Source organism: Phyllostomus hastatus, unplaced genomic scaffold (assembly GCF_019186645.2).
Source record: "Phyllostomus hastatus isolate PE091 unplaced genomic scaffold, TTU_PhHast_1.1 phas_contig_148, whole genome shotgun sequence".
NCBI classification, from domain to species: domain Eukaryota; kingdom Metazoa; phylum Chordata; class Mammalia; order Chiroptera; family Phyllostomidae; genus Phyllostomus; species Phyllostomus hastatus.
This window is the reverse complement of record NW_025333607.1, coordinates 12,942,393-12,968,845: the sequence shown is the minus strand read 5'-3', so window position 1 is coordinate 12,968,845 and position 26,453 is coordinate 12,942,393. Positions and strand designations below refer to the sequence as shown.

The window sequence follows — 26,453 nt, the reverse complement described above, 5'->3', positions numbered from 1 at the left end:
GCACGCCTGCCCCCCATAATCAAAACCACTTAGCTGCCAGGGAGGACGGTAATCAGATAAACGAATGCATAATTCAAGCTTAATCGTATATGTCCTTTGAAAATCCACTTCTGATCTAATTACAGGGGAAGAGAGGCGAAGGAAGAATTCACAGTAAGTTAGGGACTGGGGCTGTGAAAGTTGTCAAAAGCAAGGAGGTTAATCTGTTATTCTAAGCAATTCGATGCAAATTAGCAACGCTGGTTCAAAGAACAGAAAATTAAGCAGCATAAATGAATCAGGTGGAGAGGAAATTACCTCTAATTGGAACTAGACTAGCGTAGGGTTTTTCACAAATTCAAGTCACATAGATTCCTGCCTGCCGCCTTCCCGTGGGTGTCCGACTGATCATTCAGGTGGAACAAAGATCATAGAAAAAGAGAGAAAACATCTATATCAGCAAATCTCCCAGGCAAGGTCAGTGTCATGAGTCTGGGAAAAGGGATTTTTTCCAATTCTACTCCTTTTTTTTAATTTCTTCTGCATTCAAATATGCTTCCTATCTGTGTACTGCCAAGAAAGATTCAAACTCCCAATGGGACTAAATTGGGTAAAGGAATTGCGTGGAGAAAACCAGGGATCTAGACGAATGTGAGCCCTAAATATTGAATCCAGTGTGGAAACGGTGCAGAAGCCGCAAAACCGGTGAACCAGAGGTTAGCCCTGTCGTGCACCTGGACGACCCTCAGATGACCCCCAGGGCTTAGTTCGCCAAACGTTTCCCCTGACTTCCTCTCTACGTCTGTGAGGTTCGTGGTGGAGCAGGTCAGTCTGGGAAATGTCCGTGTATGTAAATCAGAGTGACTTGAGGGAGACGACACCTTTGCATGGGTGGACACTGATTCAGACGTTGGGGACATTCTGGACATGGTGAAGTCTGTGGGCGTGACCTCTTACGAACATCAGCAGCATCTTACCAGACAAGAGTCTGAGAAAGCTATTAGGATAACGTTGGTGTTTAATATGGTTCAAGCCTCTCTAGCTGGCTTAGAGAAGTTATTAGGTGTCTCATTAGATGGATACTGAGTTTTTAAAAACAGATTTTGTTTATTTATTTTTAGACAGAGGGACAGGGAAAGAGAAAGAGAGGGAGAGGAGAAACATCAGTGTGTGGTTGCCTCTCTCATGCCCCCTACTGGGGACCTGGCCCGCAACCCAGGCACATGCCCTGACTGGGAATCAAACCGGCAACCCTTTGGTTTGCAGGCTGGCGCTCAATCCAGTGAGCCACACCAGCCAGGACATGAATACTGATTTCTATAACTTGATTTACATTTCGGAATTTAAGGTTCTTGATTAAGGTTGATGTCTTTCTGAATCCAAATTATTGCATATCTCTACTGACTATGCTAGTCATGTTATACGCTTAGAAAGTATTGCTGTGGATGGTTATGTTAATTGCTATAATTTTCTTCTGTCATTTTGAATTTCTTCTTTGAGAAAACAAATTCGCGAATCGCTATTCTGCATTACCGTTTTGCAGTCAATTACAGTATATTGAACTAAAGTGTTTCGGTTACAACACAGAAAGGAGAAAATTGTCAAAATTTACTACCATACTAAAATGGCTTAATGTTTATTGTCTTTTGTAAACATCAAACTTAAAACAAGGAGCAATAATGAATGGGTGTGGTTTCTGTTTGCAGACACGATCAATCCTATTCGTCTATATTTTTCCAGTCTGCATGGAAGCCCTTGTTCCTTTTCTGACAGTTCAATAATCTAAATATTGTTATCCTGGCCTTTGTTTTAAATTAAACATACTCAATAAATATTTATGAGTGTCTACGGTTGCTAGGTACTGCAGGAGATGCAAAGGAAATGCACGTGTTTTTTGTCCTTGAATGTTTAGGTTTACAAGGAAATATGATTCAGCTTCAGGAGTCATTTTCTAGATATTTCCACAGATGTTGTTATTTGTACCACCCAATAAATAACCTTTCAAGTTAGAGAAACTACTTCAGGTAGACAACTAGGGTGTATTAGAAGGTAGATACAAAACTGAGACATCACTCCTTTTCAAGGTGTGGGATTCCCGGTTAGCTTGACTAATCTGAAAAATTACTTTCATATTTGATTCAACCTGCCTCCCTGCAGTTCCCATGCATAAGCTGTAGTTATATGCATCAAAGAATATGTCTATTCCCATTTCCTCAGGATACTTGAGAATTAGCTCTGTGGTCAGGCAGATCGTATTATTAAGTCGATGAATTCACAATCGACTACAAACATTTAAATTTTTCATGATTACCATTGTTAAACACTTCTAACCACTTATGTGTTGGCAAAGTTAGCTTTTTCGACCCAGGTGTATGTCACATCTACGCACTCCTGGGCGGGTGGATCGTGGCAGACTTGGTCTGCTGTTCCAGCTCACTGGGTGCTCCTGGATCCCGGCTCAGTCACATGACAGCCCCCACCCCAGTTTTAGGCCACACGCACCCGAATCAGCATGCCACAGGCGTCCAAGTCTGAGTCCTCAAAACGAACTGGGAATGAGTTTGGGTCGAGGAGAGCCTGCAACATGACGTTAGAGACCCTCTCCCACCAATTACAAACCCAGTTAAGCATAGTATCACCGCTGTGTTCACAGACCATCATGGGAACCTTTATGTAAGGTCTCGCTAAAAATCCAAATAGTGCCCCATGAAAGATGTTCTCTTTATCCACTTACACAGTTTCCATTTGAAAGTGCTATTATTTGCATTTTCTTCTCTATGAAGTGGCTTTATAAAATGTAAGTCTTTCATGCATACTCAAGAAATCCAGCAGTCTAGTAAGCTTGCCAAAAAGAGAGTCAACAAATTTCCACAAGTTCACTTTTTGTTACAGAGTGAAAATACCGAGTAGTTTTCTGAAAGTAGAAAGAGTAATGTTTTTGAGTGATGTTTTTGCCTCTGAGGGGCTATGCTCGGGTTGATAGCACGAAGCCCTCTTGGTGCTGGAGCACTGGCAGAGCGGTGAACCAGGCCCCTGAGCACAGTGAGGGTGGATGCCTGAGAGAGTCCAACCTGTCAGTGAACTTGACTCTGCACTTGGACATAAGCAATTAATATTTTTGTAAAAATCAAACACTAGGCACCACTCACATTTCTTTGAAATTCAAATCAGGATTAACCAAGAATGGATTAGTCCGTTAAAAGGAGGTTTACAGGTGCCCATCAGGTTTTTAGCAAGGTGGATATTTAGATAACCTAAAATAACTGAATTTTAGAAGACTTCCTTTTAAAGTGGTAAATGAGCCAGAAGTAAGCGTGTAAAGGAGCAGAGCAATACTTTTAACTTTTAAGCGCACGATATGAAGATTACTTCCTTTGGGGAAATAATTTTAATACTGATTAATTTTAATTTAGGAAAGTAAAGTGAAAATTATGTGTGCAATGAAAGAATAGTACATGTGACCATGTAAAATTGCTCTCATTTAAAAGTGGAAAGGAAAAAACCAGATGATCTTCAAAACCCTTTTCCAGCTCTACAAATGCAAATTTGCTCTGGCTGGGTAGCTCAGTTGGTTGGTTAGAGCACTGCCCTGATACACCAAGGTTGCAGGTGCGATTTCCGATCAGGGCACATACAGGAATGCATTAGTAAGCAGAACGACAAATCCATGTCCTTTTTTCTGTCCATCTCTCTGTCTTCCTCTCTCTCTCTAAAAAAAAAAAAATCAATGAACAGAGACTGTTGAATGATAACCTAAACTTACAGTTGAACAGAGGACACCCATGAAAAAATAGTGAGGACAGAACTAGATGAATAGAAAGAGTAACAGTCACGGCTTCCATCTTCTGTGTTCCGGGTGCTGTGGAGCAACTTTGGCAACATTTTATTCCACCTGTTTCACCATCACTGCCTTCAGGGTTCCAGGTGTTTTCCCGTAAGCATTTTCAGGGTAAACATCTTGGCCACAAACATTTTCATGGCAGCACTAATTGGCAGTAAGACCATTTTGCCATACAGGGAAAAGCACTGGCTGACAGTCTGGGTTCATTTCCTTTCTGCATTGACCAAGTTCTCACAGTGCTCCTGCTTTTACGTTTTACATATTGTCACCCTCGGCATGATCTGGACAGTGAGGAGCACCCGTGGTGCTGCTGAATATAGTGAGTGGTGACTGCGTCTGTGGGCTTGGGAGAAAATACGGTGGCTAAACTTCCCGAGCCAGGCTGCGTGCTATCCTGAAACATGATCACACACCAGCATGCAGGTCTTTCCGTAATACTGCATGTGCCACATACATGCAGTGACACATCCCATAGAGCTTTGGAACGTCTACCAACAGACTGGTGACAATACACAAATATGGATCGATTAATTAAAAAAAAGCAGAACATCACGAACGAAAGACGTGGAAGACAAATATGGCAAAAGAGCCTTCTGGTAAATTAGTTCCTTGGTGATAGTGCTCGCAGCCCAGGTGGTCACTGAGATGCTGAAGGCGAAAGGACGGGACTTGTCTCCTCGTCCCCTGGAAGTCCGTGCCTCCTCCAGAGGTACCGTACCCAGGTGTGAAGCCCGTTGCTTTGCCTCCTGCTGAAACAGTAGCGATGCAGCCAGGGGACAGACCAAACATAATTGGCGGGAAGAATCCACAGGAGTGGGTGACACCTGAATTGCAGCAGCAGCACCGGGCCGGGGAGCGGGAGGCCCGGGGAAGGTGCCACAGCGCAGGTGCTGTTTGTGGAGACGAGGAAGCTGGGAGGATACCACGGCCTCCTCGTCATGTTGGGTTTTAGACAGTTTTGTTGACTGATGTTTTACTGAGTGATGACTCTCCACTCTTGGCTGATTTTATCAAATAGAGATGATTCTTGTTGCCCAAGGTAACATTATTTCCAAAATAACATTCCCTTTTTAAAAAGTGTTCTCTTTCCTCACCCTTAATCCTCAAACCCTCTTTAACAAACAGCTTCCCACGGACTCAAATTCATCCTCAAATTTTACTCTGACGTGATGAGTGATTACGTATCCAAGCTCATCACTATTAGAAGTGGGAAGTCTGTTCTTTTAGAATTAATACGTCCTGGGTACAGGAGACCCAGACACATCTCTACATTGTTTCTCTTCGTCGGCCCCCTGGAGAAGTGTAAGGAAGGGGCCCAGTGTCTGGGTGCCCAGCTCAGTGCCTGGCACAGAAGCGCTTAGTAACTGGCTGAGTGAGGGAAAAATAGGACGTTCAGTGGTGACATTTTGTAAGACAGTTAAAGAGAAAAGAGGTGTTTTCATACACACACACACACACATTTCTATATACTAAATTATTTCTCAGCTTTCCTGTATCTTAGACCCATTTCATTACATTTCCATACATATTTTTTACTAATAACTGAGGCTTTTAAGCGATAAGTTTATGACCACAGGTGTGAAACTTTTAAACGTTAAAGTCACTCCGTTCAAGGGCTCCCGGAATCACCTGTTCCGCAAAGTCCCGTGCTCTCCTGCGTTTTGGGCCACACCTGGGCAGGCACGCAGACGGCAGGCAGGTTAGCCTGGGGCCTTGAACTTGTGCTACGTGTCTGATCTGCCGCCAGCGCACGTTTCTGGGCCACACTGCGCGCCCCCTACCCCTTCCAAGGCACGGTCAGTGTCACAGAGCCCTGGGGGCTGTGCGTGGCTGGGGTGGGAATCTCGAAAGAGACGCCCACCACGGCTGCCATTTTGGACTCCACCCTCGCCCCTCCCCTTCCCCCCTCCCCAGCGTATTTTGCCGGGGCCGCGGGGCCCCACCCCCACCCCACCCCACCCCGTCCCAGACACCCCTGCGGCAGCGCGGGCCTCGGGCGTTGCCGGCCGTGTGCGGGGCAACCTGAGTCGGCGGGGTTGTCAAGGCCAGGAGGGGTGGCTACCCCGCTGTCCCTCTGGGTCGCTCTCCCCTAGACCTCTCCAGCACGTGCAGGCCGGACCTACAACGCGGGGCCGCAAGAAAGGCTGAGGTGGTCGTCGGGCCCCACACAGCTCTGCGGGTAAGGGCAGCAGGGACCCTCGTTGACACCTGCCCTGTGTGTCAGCCTGCCAAGCCCTGGGGGGAGGGGGCCGTGGAGGGACAGGCCCTGGTGTTGGCCCGGGTGGAAGTGGTACTTGCAAATGCTGGGCAGGGCCTTGTGGTTCCCCAGCGTGGGCGGGGGTGCCTCGGAGCCCCACCTGCAGTAATCAGGCAGCGGGAATTCGTGGAGCACCCACAGGCGCGACTCAGACAAAGGGCCTGCCCTGGGCTTCCCTTCCTAGTGTGGAGAAGCTCCTTTTCTCTTTTTTATTGACTTTATTGGGGTGACATTGGTTAATAAAATTATATAGGTTTCAGGTGTAAAATTCTGTTACCCACCACCTGCATATTTATGATCACCACCCCAAGTCAAGTCGCTGCTTTAACCAGCCAGGTGAGCTCTCTTCCAGGTTAATGAGAATTTGAGGGGGGGGGTGTCCCCAATCATAAGTAACTGGTGAGCTCTGAAAAACTTTGCCACTATTTATTGTGTAACATGTACATACTGGTATATGTATACATAACACAGATATCGATGAGTATATATGTGAGTTAATGCAGAAGATATACCTTCTGATACGTTAACATATAGAGTTACATGAACAACATTCACAGGTGTTGTTCTTACGCCACTTACCTGCATTCCAACTCCATCTGTCTCTCACTATCAATCACATATATATGCATCAATACTCACTGTTGGATTGGCTTTGCTAATATTTAGTGTTTGCATTTATGTTCATAAGTGTTATTGTCTGCACATTTTGGGGGTGTGTGTTTCTGTCTGATTCATGCATCGTTGCTGTTTTCATTTCAAAAGATGAGCGCAGTGGCTTTGTTGCGGCTTTGTTGCTGAAAGAGGTTGTGTGGGGGTTTCTGTTCCCGGCGTGTTCAATCGCGCTCACCTGTAAGCTCCCCGGGCCTGAGCTCTTTCACTTCCTTGGCGGCAGGGAGAGTCTTTTGGGTACTGTCCCCTTTCCCCCTTCATCAGCTGTTTCATTGATCAAGATCACTGCTTGTTTTTGTTACGTTAATCTCCCCTCCTTCGAGCTTGTTCATTTTCTAGCTCCGTTATTGAACAACTTATTTTTTTCAGTGTTTAAAATACTCAGTGCATTTAATACTCTTCTAAATTTTAATGCCTAAGTTCTAAGATCTAATCTAAGTTCTAAGTTCTAATGCCGCATCCAGGTTTGAATATGTGATGGTGTCATCGTCGAATAGTTCTAATTGAGGAGTGATTTTCATTTTTCCTTTCTTCTTAATCCATAGTTGTTTTGGACTTAATTGTATATGTAAGTAAGCTTAATGCTCTTACTGTTATTTTCTTTACTAGCATGCTTTTTGGATTTATTATCACATGCTTTTTACTGAAAGACCATGTGGGTGATGTCTTTCCTGAATTTTGCATGTTTGAAAATGTTTATCTTCATACTTACATGGAACTTGGCTGGGTGTAAAATTCTTACGCCACTCTTTTTGGATTAAGAGTGAGGTGGAGCCCCTTTTCTTAGGTTTATTGGGTGTTTGATGGTAATGGTGGCGGCATGAAATATGAGCCACTCCAGGGTCGAAGCAGACGCTGGGAGTAAGATGGACTCTGTAGTGGGGGCTGGCAGGTGATGGGCCAGGGTCAAATCTGGCCTCCTGCCTGTTTCTGTAACGGTCCACAGCTGAGCGGTTTTTACGAAGGAATTTCCTCACTGGTAATACCGACTTTGAGTCCCAATTAAGTGATGTTATCGCCCTCAAGAGCGTTGTTTTTCTCATTAATAGGCCTGTATTTTTAGAAGTTGCACTCGATTATTATGATCATATATTGAATTTCTTCCACAAAACATTTGTGGAAATATGTTTTTTGTTGTGTGAATATATGTGTAATATTTTTTATTTTTGCCTTCTGGCCTGTGAGCCTAAACTATTTACTCTTTGGCCCTTTTTTGGAGAAATTCTGCTGACCTCTCCTCCACAGCAGATCCAGAAAGGATTCCATTCAGCGACGCGTTCTTACGCAGTGGGGCTCTCCCTGAGCACCTGTCCTCATCTTCTCCTGAGTCTGGGCCCCAGAGCTCCCCCTGCAGTTCCCAGCTGCTGCGAAGGACCCTTCAGGGGCTGTCCCTGGGGCCGGCTGCGTGCTGACGGAGCTCTTTCTGCACCCTGAGGCTCCTTGCCGGGGAGGCCGTCCCGCACTGATTCTGTAGCTGTGTCTGCGTTGTGTCTGATGCAGAGATTCCTATCACCTCTGCTCTAATGGGAACGACTTGTGCCCCTGGCCTATTTCCGTCTGTCTTGCCTGATTTTCCTGAAGCTTGTTCACTGCCAGGTGAAGCTGTTTCTGCAATGTCTTACACTAATTCTGGGCGGGCACCTTGGCTTAAAGACTTAGTTGGCGTTAACTTCCCTGCCATGTGCCGTGTGTCGTCTGTGCTTGGAGACTTGCTCTGTCTCGTTAGATTCCCCTCCCTAATCAGAAAGCGGCCCTCTCTTTCCCATTTCAAAGCCCATCCCCTTTTGATCTTTTCTGTTTTTCCTAAGACCTGCTGCTAGTGTATGAAGGTGACCTTTTAGCGTTAGACTCAGTGAGTTTTGGGAACAACCTGAGTTCAACCTAGGCTACCTGTTCAGCTGACTTCCCTAAATTCTTTTTTTTTTTTTTTAATGGATGAGAGGGAGGGGGGGGAGGGGAAGAGAGAGAGAACATTGATTTCTTGGCCCGCTTGTTGATGCATTCATTGGTTTATTGCATGTGCCCTGACCCAGGGATCGAACCCACAACCTTGGTGTATGGGGACGACACTCTAACCAACTGAGCTACTAGCCAGGGTCCTAAGTTCTTTCTAATGATTTCCCCTGAGGAGATGATCTTAAAACTTATCATTGTCTTCAGTAAGGTAAATTAGAATTGTATTTACATAAACGCATCGAGGTAAGAAGGAAACCTTGCTTTAGAGTGGCAGTGGGGCCGCCCAGAGACGGCCCTGAGAAGCGACACTGGCACAGTGAAGGGTCGAGAAACTCTGTCACGCAGGAGACACACCGGAAGGGAACGGGGGTGTTACACGAAGCCCGCTGAGGGGTTGGGGACATGTGCGGTTTCAATGCCTCTAGTCATAGCTGTGAAACCATCTTTTATGTTCGAAAAATATTTTTTACAGCCCAGGACTTCACAGTTTTATTCAGGAAAAACAAAACAAAACAAAACATGGCAACATGTATACCCACTGACTCGACAAAAATAAATCAAGATGCGAGCAAGGAGAAAAGCAACACAAAGTCAAGGTAAAGTAAGAAATCATAAAGTTCATCTCAACAATATGTGGCTGGTGGTCAGTCAGTCTGACCATGGAAACGCCCCGGGGGGTTGGCGAGAGCCCTGGGGTTCAGAGAACCGCACTTCCTCGGGCAGAGGGACCTCAGGAGACAGGCAGACCAACGCTGGCTGCTGGCTGTTCACCCCCGCCCCCCCAGGTCCCCCTTGGGTGTGAGAAGAAGGTGAGAAAGAGGTTGGTGGGTGTGAGACAGTGACCAACAGCTGGGAGGTCCCAGGAAGGCAAAAGGTTGTTAGTTCTGGGGGTGGATCGTGGGTAGAACACGCAGTGCAGAGCGGATGGAGAAATTAGAAATCAGCTACAAGAGGTTAAGTAGAACACCCCCTCCCCCATACATTTGGGAACGGAACAGTACCTGAAAAGCAAACACTTTTATGAATAACTCCTGGGCGAAAGGAGGACCCCCAAGGGGAATCTCGAAAAAACTTAGAACTGAATATATAGTAAAGGAAACAAAAAAAGAACCTTTATCTACTGCATTAACTATGTCACACATGTGAAAACTGTGTAATACAGATATTTTAGTGTTTAGAGAGGAGTTTGTAGTCGTAAAAACTCACACGAAAATAAGAAAACTTGGGAAATTAATGAGCTAACAGGCTGCTTTGAGAAACTAGCAGGGGGCTGGGGGTAGGCGGCAAACTAAACTGAAGAAACACAGAGAAAGTTGGAGGGAGTAGATGAAGATGACCAGAAATCGCCAAAATAGAAATCAAAGACAAAAACAGAGAAAATCAGCCAAGGCAACAGCTGTCAATAAAATTGGCAAAGCTCTGACGGGCTTGCGCAAGCCAGAGGAAACGGGGAGAAACCACAGGCAGACGGCGAGGAAGCGCCGTGCAGCCTGCTGTCTTCACGTGTCGCCCCGACACACGCGCCCAGGGGACCCCAGGTTGAACCGTGTGCCATTGAGTCATGTCACGTGTGGCCCGGGGACCGATACTGGGTCAGAGGAGGAGCTGAGTACAATAAATCCGCAACTGAAAAGATAAGAGACGGTGGACCACTTCATGGCAGTAAGTTAAAAATCCACACAAAAGATAAAAATGCTAAGAAAAATGCAACAAAATAGTCTCAATAATAAACAAAATGAACCTGAACCGTCTGTTGACCACTGAAATGGTTGGGTCAGTGGCTACGAGTCACTACCACCCCATCCTCCTCCCCCACAGAGCACGCACCGCAGGCCCAGACAAATTTAGTTTTTGAGTTGGTAATAGATTTACAAGTTCTAACAAAAATTCAAGGAACAGATAATTCCAATCTTACACAACTTCTACAGAAGAAAAAAGAAGAAAATGGTCCCTAACTCCATTTATGAGGGTAGTCTAAACCTTTTAAGTCAGTTTCATTCACAACCTTAAAAGCAAAAAAAAATCCTAAATAAAATATTAACCTACAAATTACAGCAGTGTATAAAAATGAGTGTATGTTGAGATTAGATTGACTAGTTCATCTCAAAATTCAATGTTCAATATTAGAAAATCAAGATCAATCATCACTCATAGATCAAGGGAGAAAAAGCATTTACTAAAATTCGAAATCTCTTAATGATAAAAACTCTTAGCAAACTGCTTGATTAAGGGCACTTACCAAAAGCCTAAAGCAGATATCAAGTATAGGGGTCAAGTGTTAAACACATTTCGGTTCAGAAAAGTGACAAGGACCCTTGTTGGAGGGCAGTCATACAGAAAAGGAGGGCGAAAAGGAATGGAAGCTATAAGGCTTGATAAAGGAGGAACCAACTGTAATCACTCATGGATGAAGTGATTATCTACAAAGAAAGTACAGAAGAATTTTCAAAGTGAGTGAGTTTAGCAAGGCTGCTAGATGAAGATCAGTACATGTAAGTGAATTGCATTTCTGTAGTCCACTATCAGATTGGAAATGTAATGAAACCATGACTACCATTTGTAGTAGGAGTGAAAAAGAAGGTACCTAGAAAAATAATTTTAAATGTGTTTGACTTCTATGGAGAAAAGTATAAAATTTAAATCAGAATGTAACAAAATTTATATATAAAGAAAAGCGAAGAGCCAAGAATATGTAAGCATTCTTTAAGAAAAAGAAAGTTTGTGTCTTAACTTACAGATGTCAAAACCGTAGTGATGCACGCAGTATGAGAGAGACAAGGACAGAAGAAAATAAGGAGGCAGGGACGGCTGACTGACTGCCGTTTGGGCGCTGGCAGACGTGCTGTCACAGGCCGGCTAGGGGAACAGTGGGTTTTCAGTGGCTGGGCTGTGACAACTACGGGGCCGGGGCGGGGACTGGGATGGGCCCACACGCCACCCTCCAGACTCCAGGACTGAAGAAGTTATGTACAAATCACAGGACTTGTGACAGGCAACATGTTAACTCTGTTCTTAAAAGTATAAAAGAATGTTGTCATCACCTTGAGTTAAGGAAGTATTTCCTAAACGAGGCATAAGCAACACAGACTGCACAGGCAAAGATAGATAAGTGGGTTGTAGTAAAATTAACAACGTTTATTAAGACTTCGTCAAGAAAGTGAAAAGTACAAACCTGAAGACAGATATTTTCAACACATGAGAAAAGATTACCACTCAACATGTGAAAAGAATTCCTAAACATTGTTAAGAAGACAGTAATTCATTGCAGAGTGGGGGCGGGGAGAAGAGAGAAAACATGGATAGAGTCTTCGGTGAAGAGGAAACTATTGGTGTGTCTATAGAGCCGAATGGAAGTCAGCTCTCGCAGGGAAGGGACTTAAGAACAACTAGTAAGGCTCTCCATAAGCCAGTTCAAAGGAGTTGTGCTTTATTTGTCTTGGAAGAGAAGTATTAGCTTCTTATTCATGTATTTTTGTTTAATAATGTACCAAGGGGTATTTTTTATCCACCGAGAAATATATGTAAGCTCAGTGGATTGAGCACAGGCTGCGAACCAAAGTGTCGCAGGTTCGATTCCTAGTCAGGGCACATGCCTGGGTTGCAGGCCACGGCCCCCAGCAACCACACATTGATGTATCTCTCTCTCTCTCTCCCTCTCTCCCCTCCCTCCCTTCCCTCTCTAAAAATAAATAAATAAAATCTTTTTAAAAAGCTGTGTTAAAATTTTTTTTAAAAGTATATGTAAGGCTGTAACTGCCTTATGAAAATGGGGTCTATGGCTTAAGTTAGTGGGAGGTGGTCAGTCTGGATTCCGTTTTCATGAAAAGGCTCGCCAGCATTTACAAAGCAGACAGTTGGCTAATGGATTGTGAAACGATTTTGGTTTTAGCTCTGATATGGGTTGGTGGTGGTGGTGACTTTGTTGTTTTATACAGGAGGGTAAGATAGGAGTATTGAATTTTAGAAAACTGGATTCCACCCTTACTCTGCCACTAACTTAATAACTTTTCTTCACCTTTCAAAATCAGATGAGGAGTCTTAAGTCCCTCCGGCTTCAACAGGTTAATGGCAGTATTACTTAGACCTGTTTAGCATTTCAATGCACTGCCCAGGTTTTTAGATCTTCTTATCCAAGTGCCCATCAAAAACTTCTCGGAAGGGTAGATCCTGTATTGTAAAGTACAGAATAAAGATTTAAACGTGAGGTTGTAGAGAATGTCAACCATCACATTTTATTTTCTTTGTCTTATCAGACTTTTAAAATGTGACGAGCAAAATTGCGAGTATGTCTTGCCACCAGAGAATCAACCGGCTCACAGGACAGAAAAGGAAACATCAAAATACGGGAAATTTTCCGCACCCTTGGAGACACACACAGCAGCAGCGTATGAAGCTGGCCACTATCCAGGCATGTGGATTCGCCTTTTCTTTCACGGAGATGAAAGGAAGTTTTGTAGCATGACGTGAAATGTGCAGAAATACTAGAGTCTCCTTTTAAAATACCAGATTGGGTGCTTTACTAATTTCATTAGTCGTGGCAATGAGCAGTATCCTGTAATATAAACGTTGTCTTTCAAAGGGAACATAGTCTAAATCCTGATCACGATGTTAACAGTAACAGCAGCCGAATCGCTGAATTCCCCACCAGGAGCTCCTGACACTCCAGCAGCGGTGTGTGTGCGTTCCCATCCCCCTTTCTCAGGTGTCGCCTGCCTTCCCCCCCCCCCCCAGGAAGAGACCCCAGAGGTGGGTCGGCAGTCTCTGAGGTCCCCGGGGCCTTTAGTCCGTGCTGTGACCTCCCTTGTGGCTCTTGTCTACCAGTGTCCCAATTGCCCCTCCACAGAACCCCATTCTTTTTAGTCTTCTCCTTACCCCCAATTCCGCCATTTTTAAGATGTAGAATTTTTCAGCCGTATCTTCCTTCTCACCCGGCTCCTCTGTACCCTCACTTGCACCTGGGTCCTTCCTGGGTCTCCGTTCTGCTCTTTGCTTTGTCCTGGGCCAGCCGCTCTGCTGCCAGCACCACCTGTCCGTCCCCCCCGCCTCCGTTTCTTTCCTCTTCCTCTCTGACCAGCGCTCCCCCCCACCCCCGTCTCCTCTGCCGTCTCCCGGGGGTCGGTGAGCCTTTCCACAGAAAACCTGTACGGTCACATCGCTTGTAGTGGAAGACTGAATGAAGAAATTGTGGTACACACACACACACACACGTATATGTATGTACATGACAGTGTGCACACATGTATACACACATATATGTACACATGCACACAATGGAATATTACTCAGTCACATAAAAGAGGGAAAGCGTGTCATTGTGACAACATGGATGGACCTCGAGGGCATTCTGCTGAGTGACACGTGAGACAGAGAAAGACAAGTCCTGTGTGGCAAATACTCACTTATAGGCGAAACCGGAGACAAAAAAAATCTCAAACTCATAGATGCCAAGAACAGGGTGGTGGTCGCCAGGGGCTGGGGTGGGGGTGGGTAAAGTGGTTGAAGGTGGTCAGACGTACAAACTTCAAGTTATAAACAACTTATGGGGATGTGATGTGATGTATAGCATGGTGACTGTTGTTAATAATACTGTATTACAAATTAAAAATTGCTAAGAGTGAATCTTCAGTTCTCAACACAAAACATTTGTAACTGTGTCGTGGTGGATGTTAACTAGACATATTGTGGTGAACACTGCACAGTATGCGCAGATATCAAACTGTTGTCTCGCACACCCGCAACTGATACATTGTTGTCTGTCAGGTATATCCTAATAAGAAAGGGAGACGTGGTCTCATGCATCCAGTAAGCCTGATGACGCGGGTCCAATGAGGACTGAAAATGTCCGTCGGATTTATGGACGCAAGGGACCTGCTTGCTTGAGCGCTGTTTGATGGGGGCTCCGAGACCCGACTGGAATGGATTAAGGAGTGGATAGTTGATAGAAAATACAATGGTGATTATATGCAACTCTTTTAAGAAATGATGAAGAAAGGCAAGGTACAGCTTGCTAACCAGAAGGCGCCGTGGTCTAGAAGCAGGTTTTACTTGAGGCAGAGCTGCGTGGAGAGGCAGCGGAGAACGGGAGAGTCTCTAGTGTGGGCGTGGGTGGGTGGTGGAGGTTGCTTTTGGGTGGCAGGGGAGATAGGGCCCTTTCTCAGTCAGTGGGGCAGGGGAAAGGGTGGGTGCAGATGCGGGTTGCCGAGCTCGCTTGGAGAGCTGAAGGAATGCCCACCTGGTGCCCGTGTTCCTGGGAAGAAGGCAGTGAGATGAGTTGAAACAGAGATTGGAAGGTAAAGGGTTGGAGATTCCAGGATGTGGAGAAATCCGAAACAGCCGTAACAATCCAGAAGAGCACATTGACCAGGCGAATGGTAGGGTTTCAGGTCTGTGTGCAGGGTCCACTCGTGGTTCGTTGGAATGAATTTTGGAGATCACCCACCCACCCACGCGTGGGCCTTTCCCCGACAGCCCTGGGCCGCGGGGGGTGGGCGCAGAGGCACAGTGTTGGGTTCACCCCGGGCTGCCGTTCTGCCACCCAGGTGAGACTAGCAGGAGTTGAGGGTTTGGTGAGAGTGGTGTTGAGAGGCAACATAACCTCGCTGGGTAAAGAGAGAAAACGGAAGGTGGCCGCGGGTTGGCAGGTTGTGAGAACGTCACAGGACAGTGGCCAGAGGACCGCTGAGGCGTGAGCGTGGTGATGGTCGCAGGGTCGCGCATACTGAGAGGACAGAGGCCCGTGATGACAGGCACGAGGGTGTAATCTTGGGGGCGGCCGGTGCAAGTGGCCCAGAGATGGGAGGGCGTTAGGGAGCGGGGGAGAGAGCTACAGCATCAGACAAGTCTCAGTTCGTGGTCACTGGAGCCTTCCAGAATTGTGGCAGGTTTGACCCGGAGGACATCGGCACTCCCTGGGGCCAGGGTTGTGGGGCCACAGAGTGACCGGAGTGACCGGGCAGCTGGTGGGTGTGGATGCAGAAGGGGCGGGTGCTGTGACGAGGAGCCGTGGTGCGCTTCTGAGGAGGGGGTTTCCTTTCCTCCCCTCGCCCTTCTCCTTTCCTGCTTTCAGAGGGCAAGGAGGGGCGGGGAGGAAAGCAAGCCCACCTCCCAGTGCTGAGATGCAAGGGGGGCTGGGCTGCGGCCAGCCACTGCTTGGGGGGCTGGGGTGTGTTTAGAAAATAACTAGGCGTCAGGGGAGGCTGGGAGGCGGGAGGAACCCTTGGGATGGATGTTAAAGATAAAGGGAGGTTTTCACAACTGTCTCGTAGAAACTCGCACTGAGGCCCGTATTTTCTCCTCCTGATCTGAACAGCCCTTCTGTCTTCCCGACTGTCTTCACCCCCAGCCCTGTTTCCCACCGTGCAGCTGGAAGCCACTCCATCATTCACATTCGGTGCCTTGGACCGGGGCAGGTCTGCTGTGTCCTCTGGCTGCACACGTGGGGCGTTCCTCCTCCTCCCCCTCCTCCCTCCCTTCATCCCTCCCCTCCTCCTCCCTTCCTTCCCCCTCCCTCCCTCCCCCTCCCTCCCTCTATCTCCCCCTCTCTCCCTCTCTCTTTCCCCACTCCCTCCAACAGTTCGGATCCTGGCGGAAACAGAACTTCCTGTTTCACTCGTGTTCATTCTGTTTGGGTTGTAATCATTGCGTCTCGTCACCTGCCTGGCGGTAGCGCAGCGCCTGCACCACATAAACGTTTGTTAAATCTGTGAGAAAAAGTCAAATTTCTTAGCTTCTTAGAAGCGCTGTTTTCAATAATTTCCCCGTTCTTTGTGTTGAAAACCACCAGTAAGGTAAGTCGTTGAAGGAAGGAGAAGTAGGTGTTATGTTACTTTTCTGCACCCGTGTCGAAACGTTTTCTGGTCTCAGTTACCAACTTACTCAGTTAATAAAAAGGGTTTTGGTGTGTATTTCCCATGAGGATTCACATTTCGTAATAATGAAATCAGTAACATTTCCCTCCGTGAGTGCCCTAACCACATGCACTAATTTAATCCGCGGAACCCCTTCCGAGGTTTTTACTGTGACAGTCCTGGTTTCGAAGGTGAGTGAAGGCAGGCAGACGGGGAACTGACGAAGTCAGTCACAGAACGGTGGTAGGGCTCGTAATGGAGCTGGGAGCCGAGGCGTTTTGACTCAGAGCCTGTGTAAATGCTATATAATATGTAAATGCTATATAATATTAGTACTGATGTAATGGTCGACTGTATCACTTGGTGTGTGGAATTCCCACGGTGTCTATGGCTCGTGCCGGTGGTTCAGTCAATGTTGGTTTTGTTTTCAGATTACCTTCGGGAAAGTAGAACTCAACAGGGTGTTGCTCCAGAGCCAGCTGATCATAAGGATAAAAAGAAACCAAAGGGAAAACAAGATCCAACTCAAGATCAGACCCACGCTCAGCTAAAACCCAGGCAAAAAAGGCGTGTATCCTACGACAGGACCGGTAGGTGGAGTTACCCGGCCGGCTTAGCCGACGCTACACGTTTTCAGATTATTCCGCGGTCGTGCGCGCTTACATGGGACAGCGGTGTTCGAGGAGACGGTCTTACTGGCTTTTGTGTTTGGTTGCTTGAACAGTTGTTTCCAGTCTTTCTGAAAACCTCAAATATCAATAGACTAAAAACTTGCCAGACTGTTCAATGACTGTGTTCTTAATTAAGACAAATCTTGGACGGTGATGGTTACAGAACTAGAAATGAGACGAACTTGGATGGTTTTGTTTTATCCTTTCAGTAAAACTTGATGGTGTTGTCATAAGGAATAATTTTATGTCTTTGTCTGACATGGAGCAAATCCCTGAATAAATTACTCGTTTAAACAGATTTTCCTCCACTAGCATTTTCCAGTTTGCGTTTTCTCTATACCTGAAATTCTTATTTGTAGTAATACTTTAAGTTTTATAGGAGAAAGGAAGCTTTTCTCTTTTTCCACTGACATATACCATCCTCCAGGGCAGATTTATCACAGAGCTACTGTGGCTGAAGCCTCAGGGTCCCTCATTCACCCACACTTATGAGACCTCATAAACACCGCAGACAGCCCAAGCCCTGCACGCCTGTGCTGGTGTCCACGCCCTCATCTAATCCCCTCCCCTGGGTGGGGGCAGGACCTGCGACTGGTCCCAGCCAATAGGGTAGAGTCGTGGGCTGTCACTCTGGGATTGTATGACATGGTAGATGGCCTGTCTCGTCAGCACACTCACCCTCCAGTCTCCCTCCCCTCCACCACCGGCTTTGAAGGAGCCAACACAGGGTCCTGCAGACGCAAGGGTCCCTTCCCAGCTGCGCCTCCGACAGAGAGCCCAAGCCAGCCAGCACCTTGGCTGCAGCCTTTGAGACCCCAGCAGAGCCCCCAGGAAGCCGTACCCAGACTCCTGGCCCACAGGATGCGTATTGTCTTAATCCGCTGCATCGGTGGCAGTTTGCAGTGCGTTCTGGACACCAGAACAGTGGACCTCATCGCAACAAATGCAGCCGCTGTTGTGCGCGTTAAGAATTCTTAGTCTTTTGTCCAACTGTCCTGTTGCTCTGAAACTGGATTCAGTGTAGGAAAGAGCAACTGTTGAGGCTTGATGGCTGCCAGGTGAATAAAAACAGTCTGACCCTTTAAAGATTGTATTTCTTTAAGGTGCTTCCCTATGTAGCTTCCACAGACCCGTGGAGGCAGACTGGGAGATCATAAGTACTTAGGATTAAAAAAAAAAAACTATGAAAAATTTCAAATATGAAAGGAAGAGAAAGTACTCTAACAGATAACTATTTATTCACTTCCTAGACTTCACAGATGTTCACATTTTTATCGTTTTTTTGAAAAAGGAAGTTGTAGCAGGCAGAATTCCGAACTATCGTCCAGCGACCCCACGCCCCATGCCCACGGCTTGTATGACCCCCTCCCGGTCGGTGCGGGCACAACCTGGGAGTGTGGGAGAGTATCTCCCGACTCATCCCTTCGTGTTATACCACGTTTTTGAGGTGCGGTTAAGGCCCCTCATCGGTTACCTCTGAGCCCATCAGGAGGAGGACTGCCCTGGGCACACCCGACCCAACCCGATGAGCCTGTAAGAGCCCAGAGGCGGCAGCAGATGCCGCCCTGTGGCCGCCTCTGAAGGGCCACACACAGGGCAGGGGCCTGCAGGTGCATACACTTGGGTAGGTGAGAACAGGACCCGCCCAATGGAGAGCGAGACTAGGACGGGGACTGCGGTCACATCGCCCCAGGGAGCGTGGAGGCTGTGCCGCCCCAGCCAGGCCTCTGCAGGAGGCCGTGGTCAGCCAGCATTTCACTTCAGCCCCGGGAGACCCTGGGGTCCGAGGGGCTCCTTCCTGACCCGTGGAAACTGCGAGGGGACAAATTTGCATTGTCTTACACCAGGTTCGTGGGGATCCTCACACTGTTTTACACGACAGCTCAAGTCGCCTTGAATCCTGAGCTAAAAGGGGTTTCCATCCGCTGGTGTGCATGATTTCTGGAGCAGCAGAAATCTCGGCGGCTTCATAGCGCCATCGGCTGTCCCGGCATGTCTCTGGGCGGGCCTCTCCCATGACTGGTTGTACCCAGAAGTTCAAGGGCCCGGAGGACAACCCGTAGAGCGTGGCGGCCAAGTGCCAAGAGAAGCGACTGCTTCTAGAAGGAGAGACGGGTCAGCTGCCGAGGGAGCATGGCAGAGTGGGCTGAAAGGGCCTGTGGGATGGGTGTTCTCGGGGTGGGGTGGGGTGGGGACATTTGTGTCTCCCGTCGCCGCCCCCTCTGAGCCGCAGCACCCGCCCCGGCGCAGGCCTTGACTCAGAAAAGCCTCCGGACAGTCGCTGTTCAGTGCTGTCCTGGCTGACCGCCTGGGTGACCAGGTCCTTTGCGATCTCTTTCTTAAATGGAAAACTGTTGTTTCTTCCTTCCGGCTTCCATTAAAGGTTGAATTGTAAGCTGTATTTTCTCCTCCAACTATACAGTCTGCGTAAACTTTCGGTGTGCGTTACCGTTTGTATTTTTTCTCTGTGTGGAAGCATTTGGAATATCCAGCATCACCCTTGACTGATGCCTGTATCCACACTCACATTGGGTCTTGTCTCCGTGTCCCCCCCCCCCCCCCCAGAACCGGAGGACGACGACGTGGTGAGAAGCATCGTTCGGCTGCGGGAGAAGCTGGGCTGGCCCACCGCACTGCCGCACCACCGCCTGGAACACGCAAGTCCCCAGATCGCAGCTCCGAAGACCCTTCTGAAGGTGTTACTCCCTTTCACTCGGCTTCGTGCTCTAAAAGCGTGTGTTTGAAACTGTATCCCAATCTTTATTTTACTATATACATTAAGGCCATTATCGCATTATTGTTTGTTACATTAATATCGGATTATCTCATTTCATGGTGAATGCTCATGAAGAGTGTTTGAGATCGCTTCATTTCACTTAGAGGATGGAGCGCAGATATTGCGTCCGCCTGAAATTCAAGTCTGCACTTCAGTGCATGTTCATCGGGGGTTTGTGCTCTGAGAAGAAGTCCCCGTGTGCTTCTGTGACCCTCTGTCCCTCTCCCTCTCCCGCTCCCTCGTACTTGCCCTTTTACCTCCGCATCTCCGCGTCCCCTTTTCCTTTCCGTTTTCTCCTCACGAGCCTGTTCAGGGAAATTTTAGCTTGTCCAGCGCCACGTGACCCAGGGGCAAGCCGTGGTAAGAACTAAGGTCTGCTTCCTGTGACCTCATCTGTGACAGGTGATCGGAGACTGAGCAGGGCCATCTCGTCCTGCTTTCGGATCGGGGGTCCTCCAGGTGCAGTGCCCAGGCCGGCAGCCCCTGCGTCGTCACCTGGGAACTCACGGAAACGCGTGTTCTCACTGCACCCCCAACCTTCTGAATGGGGAGGTCTGTGGGTGGAGCTCGGCCACCTGCATTTTCTTAAGCTCTCTGGGTGATGCCACCGCGCGGTTGAGAGCCTCTGTTCCGGACCAGGGGTCCCCGCAGGCTTCTTCCGAAAAGGGCCCAATAGCAGATAGTTTGGGCTTTGCCGGCTGTGATCTTTGTGGTGATCCTGCCACCCTGTCACGGCGGCGGGAGAGCAGCAAGAGACAAAACACTGACGGGTGGCCGTGTCCCTGTAAACCTGTCCACAGAAGCAGGCACCTGGTCCCGGCCGGAGTCTGCCGGCCCCTGCTCCGGCACCGCGCGGGGAAATGGACGTCTGGCCGTTGGTCGGGGGCAGCGCCCGTGTGCAGGAGAGCACGTGCGTAGCAGACTCAGACTCCCCCGGTTGTGAATCTGTTTATGCACTTGCTGTGTCGTTTTAGGCAAGTTTCTGACCTCCCTGAGCTTTCGTTTCTTAGACCTTGAACTGGAGATAATAATACCTACCTTAGAGAGCTTTGACAATCAAGTGAGATAATGCCTGTGGCCTGGCAGACAGAGGGGTGAGGTAGTTACAAAAAAAAAAAACAACAGCTGTACATCAGTTTAATATCCTTAGACTCTCTACAGAGGTGTGTGTTATTTGTGGAAAAAGAATTGAGAATATGAAAAACATTTTTTATTGAAAAGAATAATTTAATTATAACACATTATTCTTATGCTTCTACAATTGAATTATTTAATTACGTATATGATCCATTTTGAATATTGTGTCTACATTAGATTTCCAGTGATCTCAGCTTTCTGGACACATAATTTAGAACAGAAGTGCCTCCAGTGGCTACTAGCTGTAAAAATCCCGTGTACTTTACACCACCACTCGGAGTTCATTTATTTCATTTTATCTGCAGCTTTTAAACTTGTTTTTTAAGGTTTCTAGGTACCCACTATGTTAGGAGGCAAAATAAGAAAATGAAGCAGCTGAGAAAATTGAGAAGAAACCCTAACAGTCTTTAAGGATGACAGTTTTATTTTTTAGAAAGTAAAACTGGATCCAAAGTTCAAAAGTACAGTGATTAGACGCTGTTTTTCAGTTACACAATTCAAGAGTTTCCGGAGGCATCATTCATTGAGTTGTAATAAAGAATACTAAATGCTCTTTCATTATAAAATTTAATTACCCCACAAGACTAAACAAAACTTTGTTGCAGTGTTTCATCAGTAAAAGTGACATGTTTCAAAGCTCAAATAAGCTTCTCGCGTAAAAATGCTCTGCGTGCAGAGTGTCTGGTTTCTCAGCAGCGTCTCGGGGCGGGCAGAGGCCGCGGCGTGTGCTGCTGCAGCGCAGAGCCCAGCTTGTCCACCCTCTGACGGTGGGACTGTCCTCAGATTTCCTCCTTTCTCCATGCGGTGCTTTCTGCCGCCGTTTGGTGAGATCACAAAGATCTAACTTGATCGTCTCTGACGTTTAAGGGGTTAAATGTAAGAGACTAAAGACTCTGTGGTTGTGAGGGTACGCATGGGAAACACAGCTCATTAGATATTTACTGCTTGACACATTAGCTGTTATTATACTAAACCACCATCATTATCAAAATAAGTGATAAATTTAATGCGCTCACACGGCTTCTCGTGTTGGCAGACAGGTTGAGCAGAAAGCACAGCACACACGCGGAAGGTATTGTTCAGTTCTTTGCATTCACAAGCATACGTTAGTAAGTGTGCAAGCCAGTTTCCATGCATGCTTTATCACCACGTCATGTCTAAGAATGAAAATTAAATGTATTAAATCTTAAGACTGATCTTGTTGAACTCTGGTCAGCCATGATTTGATTGTAGCTTTTCTCAATGATGTTATTTCTAAGCTACAGTAACATTTTTTCAATTTCCTGAGTCATCGGTTCAGCCAGTTTTACTACTTCATGTGGTCCAGTTAACTAAAGAAAAAAAATTTTTTTTTTAACCTCAGAAACCTTTGCAAGATGATGGAGAATTTGTATACTGTCTTCCCCGGAAAAACCCTAAAGTCTTTTATAACGCGTACGACCTTCAGATCGTCTCTGCCCACAGAGCCCGGCACCGCAGAGAATTCTGGACTGTGACCGCGTCCTTCATCTCGAAGGTGAGACCGGTTGAGTGTGAGTGTCGATGAGGTGCGGCGTGAAGGTCAGAGAGGGAGAAAAGGCCTCCTTCTAAAGACAGGTAGTTCTGAGCCAAACACAGGCGTTCCGGGTTCCTTGAAGACGACACGCGTGTTCCGGAAGTGAGGGGCTGTCCCTGTGCTGTGTGTCCGCAGGTTACCAGAGTGGATGGCGTGGAAGAGGCAGAGCTCACTCCCTCTCTGGAGTGGCTGGTGGAGAGGAGATATTACTACTTACTGCAGCAGATCAAGATCTTTTCCAACTTTCGGTGAGATGCACGGAACGGAGACCAATTATTTGTGATGCGATCCTTTTGAAATAGTAATTCGCTGGATGACATCGGGGTTCTGCTGCCGTGATGCCATATTTATGGGAAATAGCAGAGGAAATGGGGGAGCCCATGAAACATTTTAGTTAAAAGGAGCTTCCCAACTTAGGGGTTACAGCTCTTTTATATTTCTGGATAAATATCGTAAGAAAAAGATATTTTAGTGCCAAGAGAACTTAAATAGACCAGCATGACCTTAATTCACCTCTGGTTTTTCATGCATTTCATTTATTAAACGAATATTTACTGAGAGTCCGCTGCAAACCAGGCTCTGTGCTAGATGCTGCTGAACAAACCCCCCGGTGCCTTGCTCCCAGAGACCCTACACTGTAGTGGATGAGAGGTGGTGAGAAACACATACGTGTGCAAAACGTCAGAGGGAGATGAGATAGTACCAAGGAAAATAAAACGGGGAATTCGGGAGCTTGGGGCAGCTTACCGATTCAAGGTCGTCATTTAAACATTTGGCTAGCCCTAAGTTTATGTCACATCCTATTAGGGTTCCTGAGGCTCCTTCGGGAAGTAGTCCCAGACTGTTGTTCTCTCAGTGTTCGTGTCTAGTTTCATACTTTCTTTAGCTTCTCTCCGACGTCTCTTCTCTTGCGATCTGCTGCTGCCTGCCGGGGACCAGGAAAAGAAAAGACCAATATGTTAAATCGTTACATTTAACATTGCAAATAGTTGAACTAACTAAGAACCCGAGGAACTTCTCGGTAAGGGAAGTGAACGGATTTTGCAGCAGAGAAATTATTCAGTAGCAAATTCACTTACTGAGCCAATACTCCTCATGTGCCTTTGCTGTTCCACTGGGGCCTCGCCAGCAGGTCTCCGGACCGATGGGACTTCGAGTCAGTCTGTGGAGGGAGATGGGTAATAAGTAAGTAGACAAGATAGTTTCAGGTAGTGATAAGGACCGGAAAGATAGTAGGACAGAGAAATGAAACAGTTTCGTGTGTGCGTGTGGGTGTGTGTTGCTACTTTAAGTAGGGTGGCTGATGAAAAGGATATACAGTGTGGGGTCTGGAGAGGAGGCGGTTCCTGACAGACTGTAGCAAATTCCAAGTTTCAGGCCCAGGGAGGCGTGGTCTGACTGGGGGAGTGAGAGGCAGGAGCTGGTTGTTGTCTGGAACCGAATCACACGCCCCCTGCAGTGTGAGTGCTCGACTAGCACCTCCGGGAAGTTTCTTTCTCAGAGTCCACGTGGTCGCTGCCCCTCTTCCCACCCCTTTCTCTCCCCCTGCGGCTCGTACCGGCGGCTACGCCGGGAGTCTCACTTTGGCAGGTGAGCGTCACAGCACATGCCGGTGTTCCTCTGAGAGTGTTCTCATCCAGGTGCAAACATCTCGCTGCCGAGGGAGGCTGTGATGCGGCACGTGCCCCGCAGGTGCAGAGGACAGGTGGCACAGCGCACTTGGAGGAGCTGAGGGGGACTCGCAGGCACAGGTCAACACGCCTGTGTCCTGTGTGGGCGCTGAGGACGATGCACAGTCGCCAGGGAAGTTCCTCAGTTCCTTCCCACTTGGGTTCTTGGAGTTTTTAAAGTTACAAGTGCGTCTTTTTAAAAAGCCAGAAGTGTTATGTTGTAGGAATGATACACATTATCCTAACTTTTTTACCCATCGTTATCCAATGATGTCTTATTAATGTGCTTTTCATTATCCGGGAGAATTGAATCTTAACGCTTCTTGAAATATGGGTCTCTTCTAAAAATAGTAAGCCAATAAATGTATAAGGGGAAAGAATATATTTTTATAGTTTTTATATTTATCGGAGTGTTGGAAGTAAATTGATCATGCATCTGTGAGAATTATAATGACAATCACTTAACATTTTGCTCTATATCCTGTTGATCGTTTAGGAGAAAAGTGATGTGGTGTAGTATTTGCCTTAGGTAACTCACATGGGTAAGACATGTTCTAGAGAATTTTTTAGGATTACTAAGCCTTTACTAAATTTATTTTATGTAATTAAAATGTATGAGTATGGAATGTAAGAAGTATTTTTCTTTTCAGGGTTAACAAAGCATTTGTTACTTGGAAATGTAATGTTAAAAGAATTAAGACAGATAAGAGCAGGTAAGTCTTATTATGCAATCTATGTATAGAAATTTCAAGAGGGAGCTTTATTTTTTAATTTTTTTTAAGATTTTATTTATTTTTAGAGAGGGAAGAGAGGGAGAAAGAGAGAGAGAGAAACATTAATGTGTGGTTGCTGAGGGCCGTGGCCTGCAACCCAGGCATGTGCCCTGACTGGGAATCGAACCTGTGATGCTTTGGCTCGCAGCCGGCTTACAATCCACTGAGCTACACCAGCCAGGGCAGGAGCTTTATTTTAAATATGTAGTATGGAAGCAGATAATCAATTTTCACTCAGTGATTAGAAAGTCACATTCCAGAACCTTGATTATTAATTTTACCCCATCTAATTTGTAGAGACTATTAATATTTTTGTATATTAAACTTGTATGTGTGTATATAAGTGTGTATATACAGGCCCCGGCATAAATAATGCCCCTTTTTATTACAAAATCTTTTGTTGCAAAATCAGAAGCATGTGGTTCTGTCACATAACAATACCGTACTCAAGCACACCATGTGATGTTTTAGATGAAATGTTCAAACTAAAACTGAGTTATTACGCCCATGTTATTACCCCACCCGCCACGCTCCAGCAGGCCTCGCGGCTGCCGGACCCGCTCTGCGCTGGACACTCTCTGTGCTTCCCCGCGTGTCGTTGGGTGCTGAGAGGGAGTCAGGGTTCCCGAGTCCCCCGGTCATGTGACTGGCCTTCTTGCTTGCAAAAAGGGGAATGAATAAGCAATCCGAGGTAGATGACAGTTCTATTCTGTGGGCTCTCCAGCAGCCAAGCTTGGTTGCCGCTGCTGCTCTGGAACTTTCCACTTTGAGGTTGTGGTGATCGAACTGCAGCTGTCGATGTAAGAAATGCCACAGAGAGTCCCCGTGTGCCCTTCGCCCGGGCTCCCCCGGGGGCAACGTCTTGCAAGCCGAGAGCAGGACGGGATAGTCAGGACAGTGACATTGACGTGACGGAGGAACACAGCACTGCTGTCACCACAGGGTCCCTCCCGTCGCCCGTGCATGCCCTGCCTGCTGTCCGCCCACTCCCACCTTCTCCTGGACCTCTGCCCGGAGCGCACCTGTTCTCCACCTCTAGAACTTTGTCCTTTCAAGAATGTTGTCAAAATAGAATCGTGGAGTGCATAGCCTTGGGCTTGACTCTCCTTGCTTGGCACGACTCTCCGGAGATCCAGCCAGGTTGCTGCAGCTGTGAGTGGTCCTTCCTGTTGCCGAGTAGCAGTCCCTGGTGTGAGTGTACCCCCGCCTGTTCTGCCACTTACCTGTGGAAGTGCACCTGGGCGTGTCCCAGTTTCTGTTTCTGACAGGCGAAGCTGCTATAAACATTCATCTACAGGGTTTGGAGTGAACACGTGTTCTTA

The 26,453-nt window shown here is 47.1% G+C and overlaps 1 protein-coding gene across 1 annotated transcript in view; it reads left to right on the top strand.

Annotated features, from left to right (window-relative positions):
* Positions 1-4,583: 4,583 nt before the first annotated feature.
* Positions 4,584-26,453, top strand: part of DNAH14 (dynein axonemal heavy chain 14) — a 174,992-nt gene continuing 153,122 nt past the window's right edge. Inside the window, exons 1-6 of the mRNA XM_045859402.1 lie at positions 4,584-4,707; positions 16,981-17,139; positions 19,786-19,916; positions 22,497-22,649; positions 22,824-22,936; positions 25,009-25,071. Of these exons, the coding sequence (XP_045715358.1) occupies positions 4,584-4,707; positions 16,981-17,139; positions 19,786-19,916; positions 22,497-22,649; positions 22,824-22,936; positions 25,009-25,071 (743 nt within the window). The remainder of the gene's footprint in view (positions 4,708-16,980; positions 17,140-19,785; positions 19,917-22,496; positions 22,650-22,823; positions 22,937-25,008; positions 25,072-26,453) is intronic.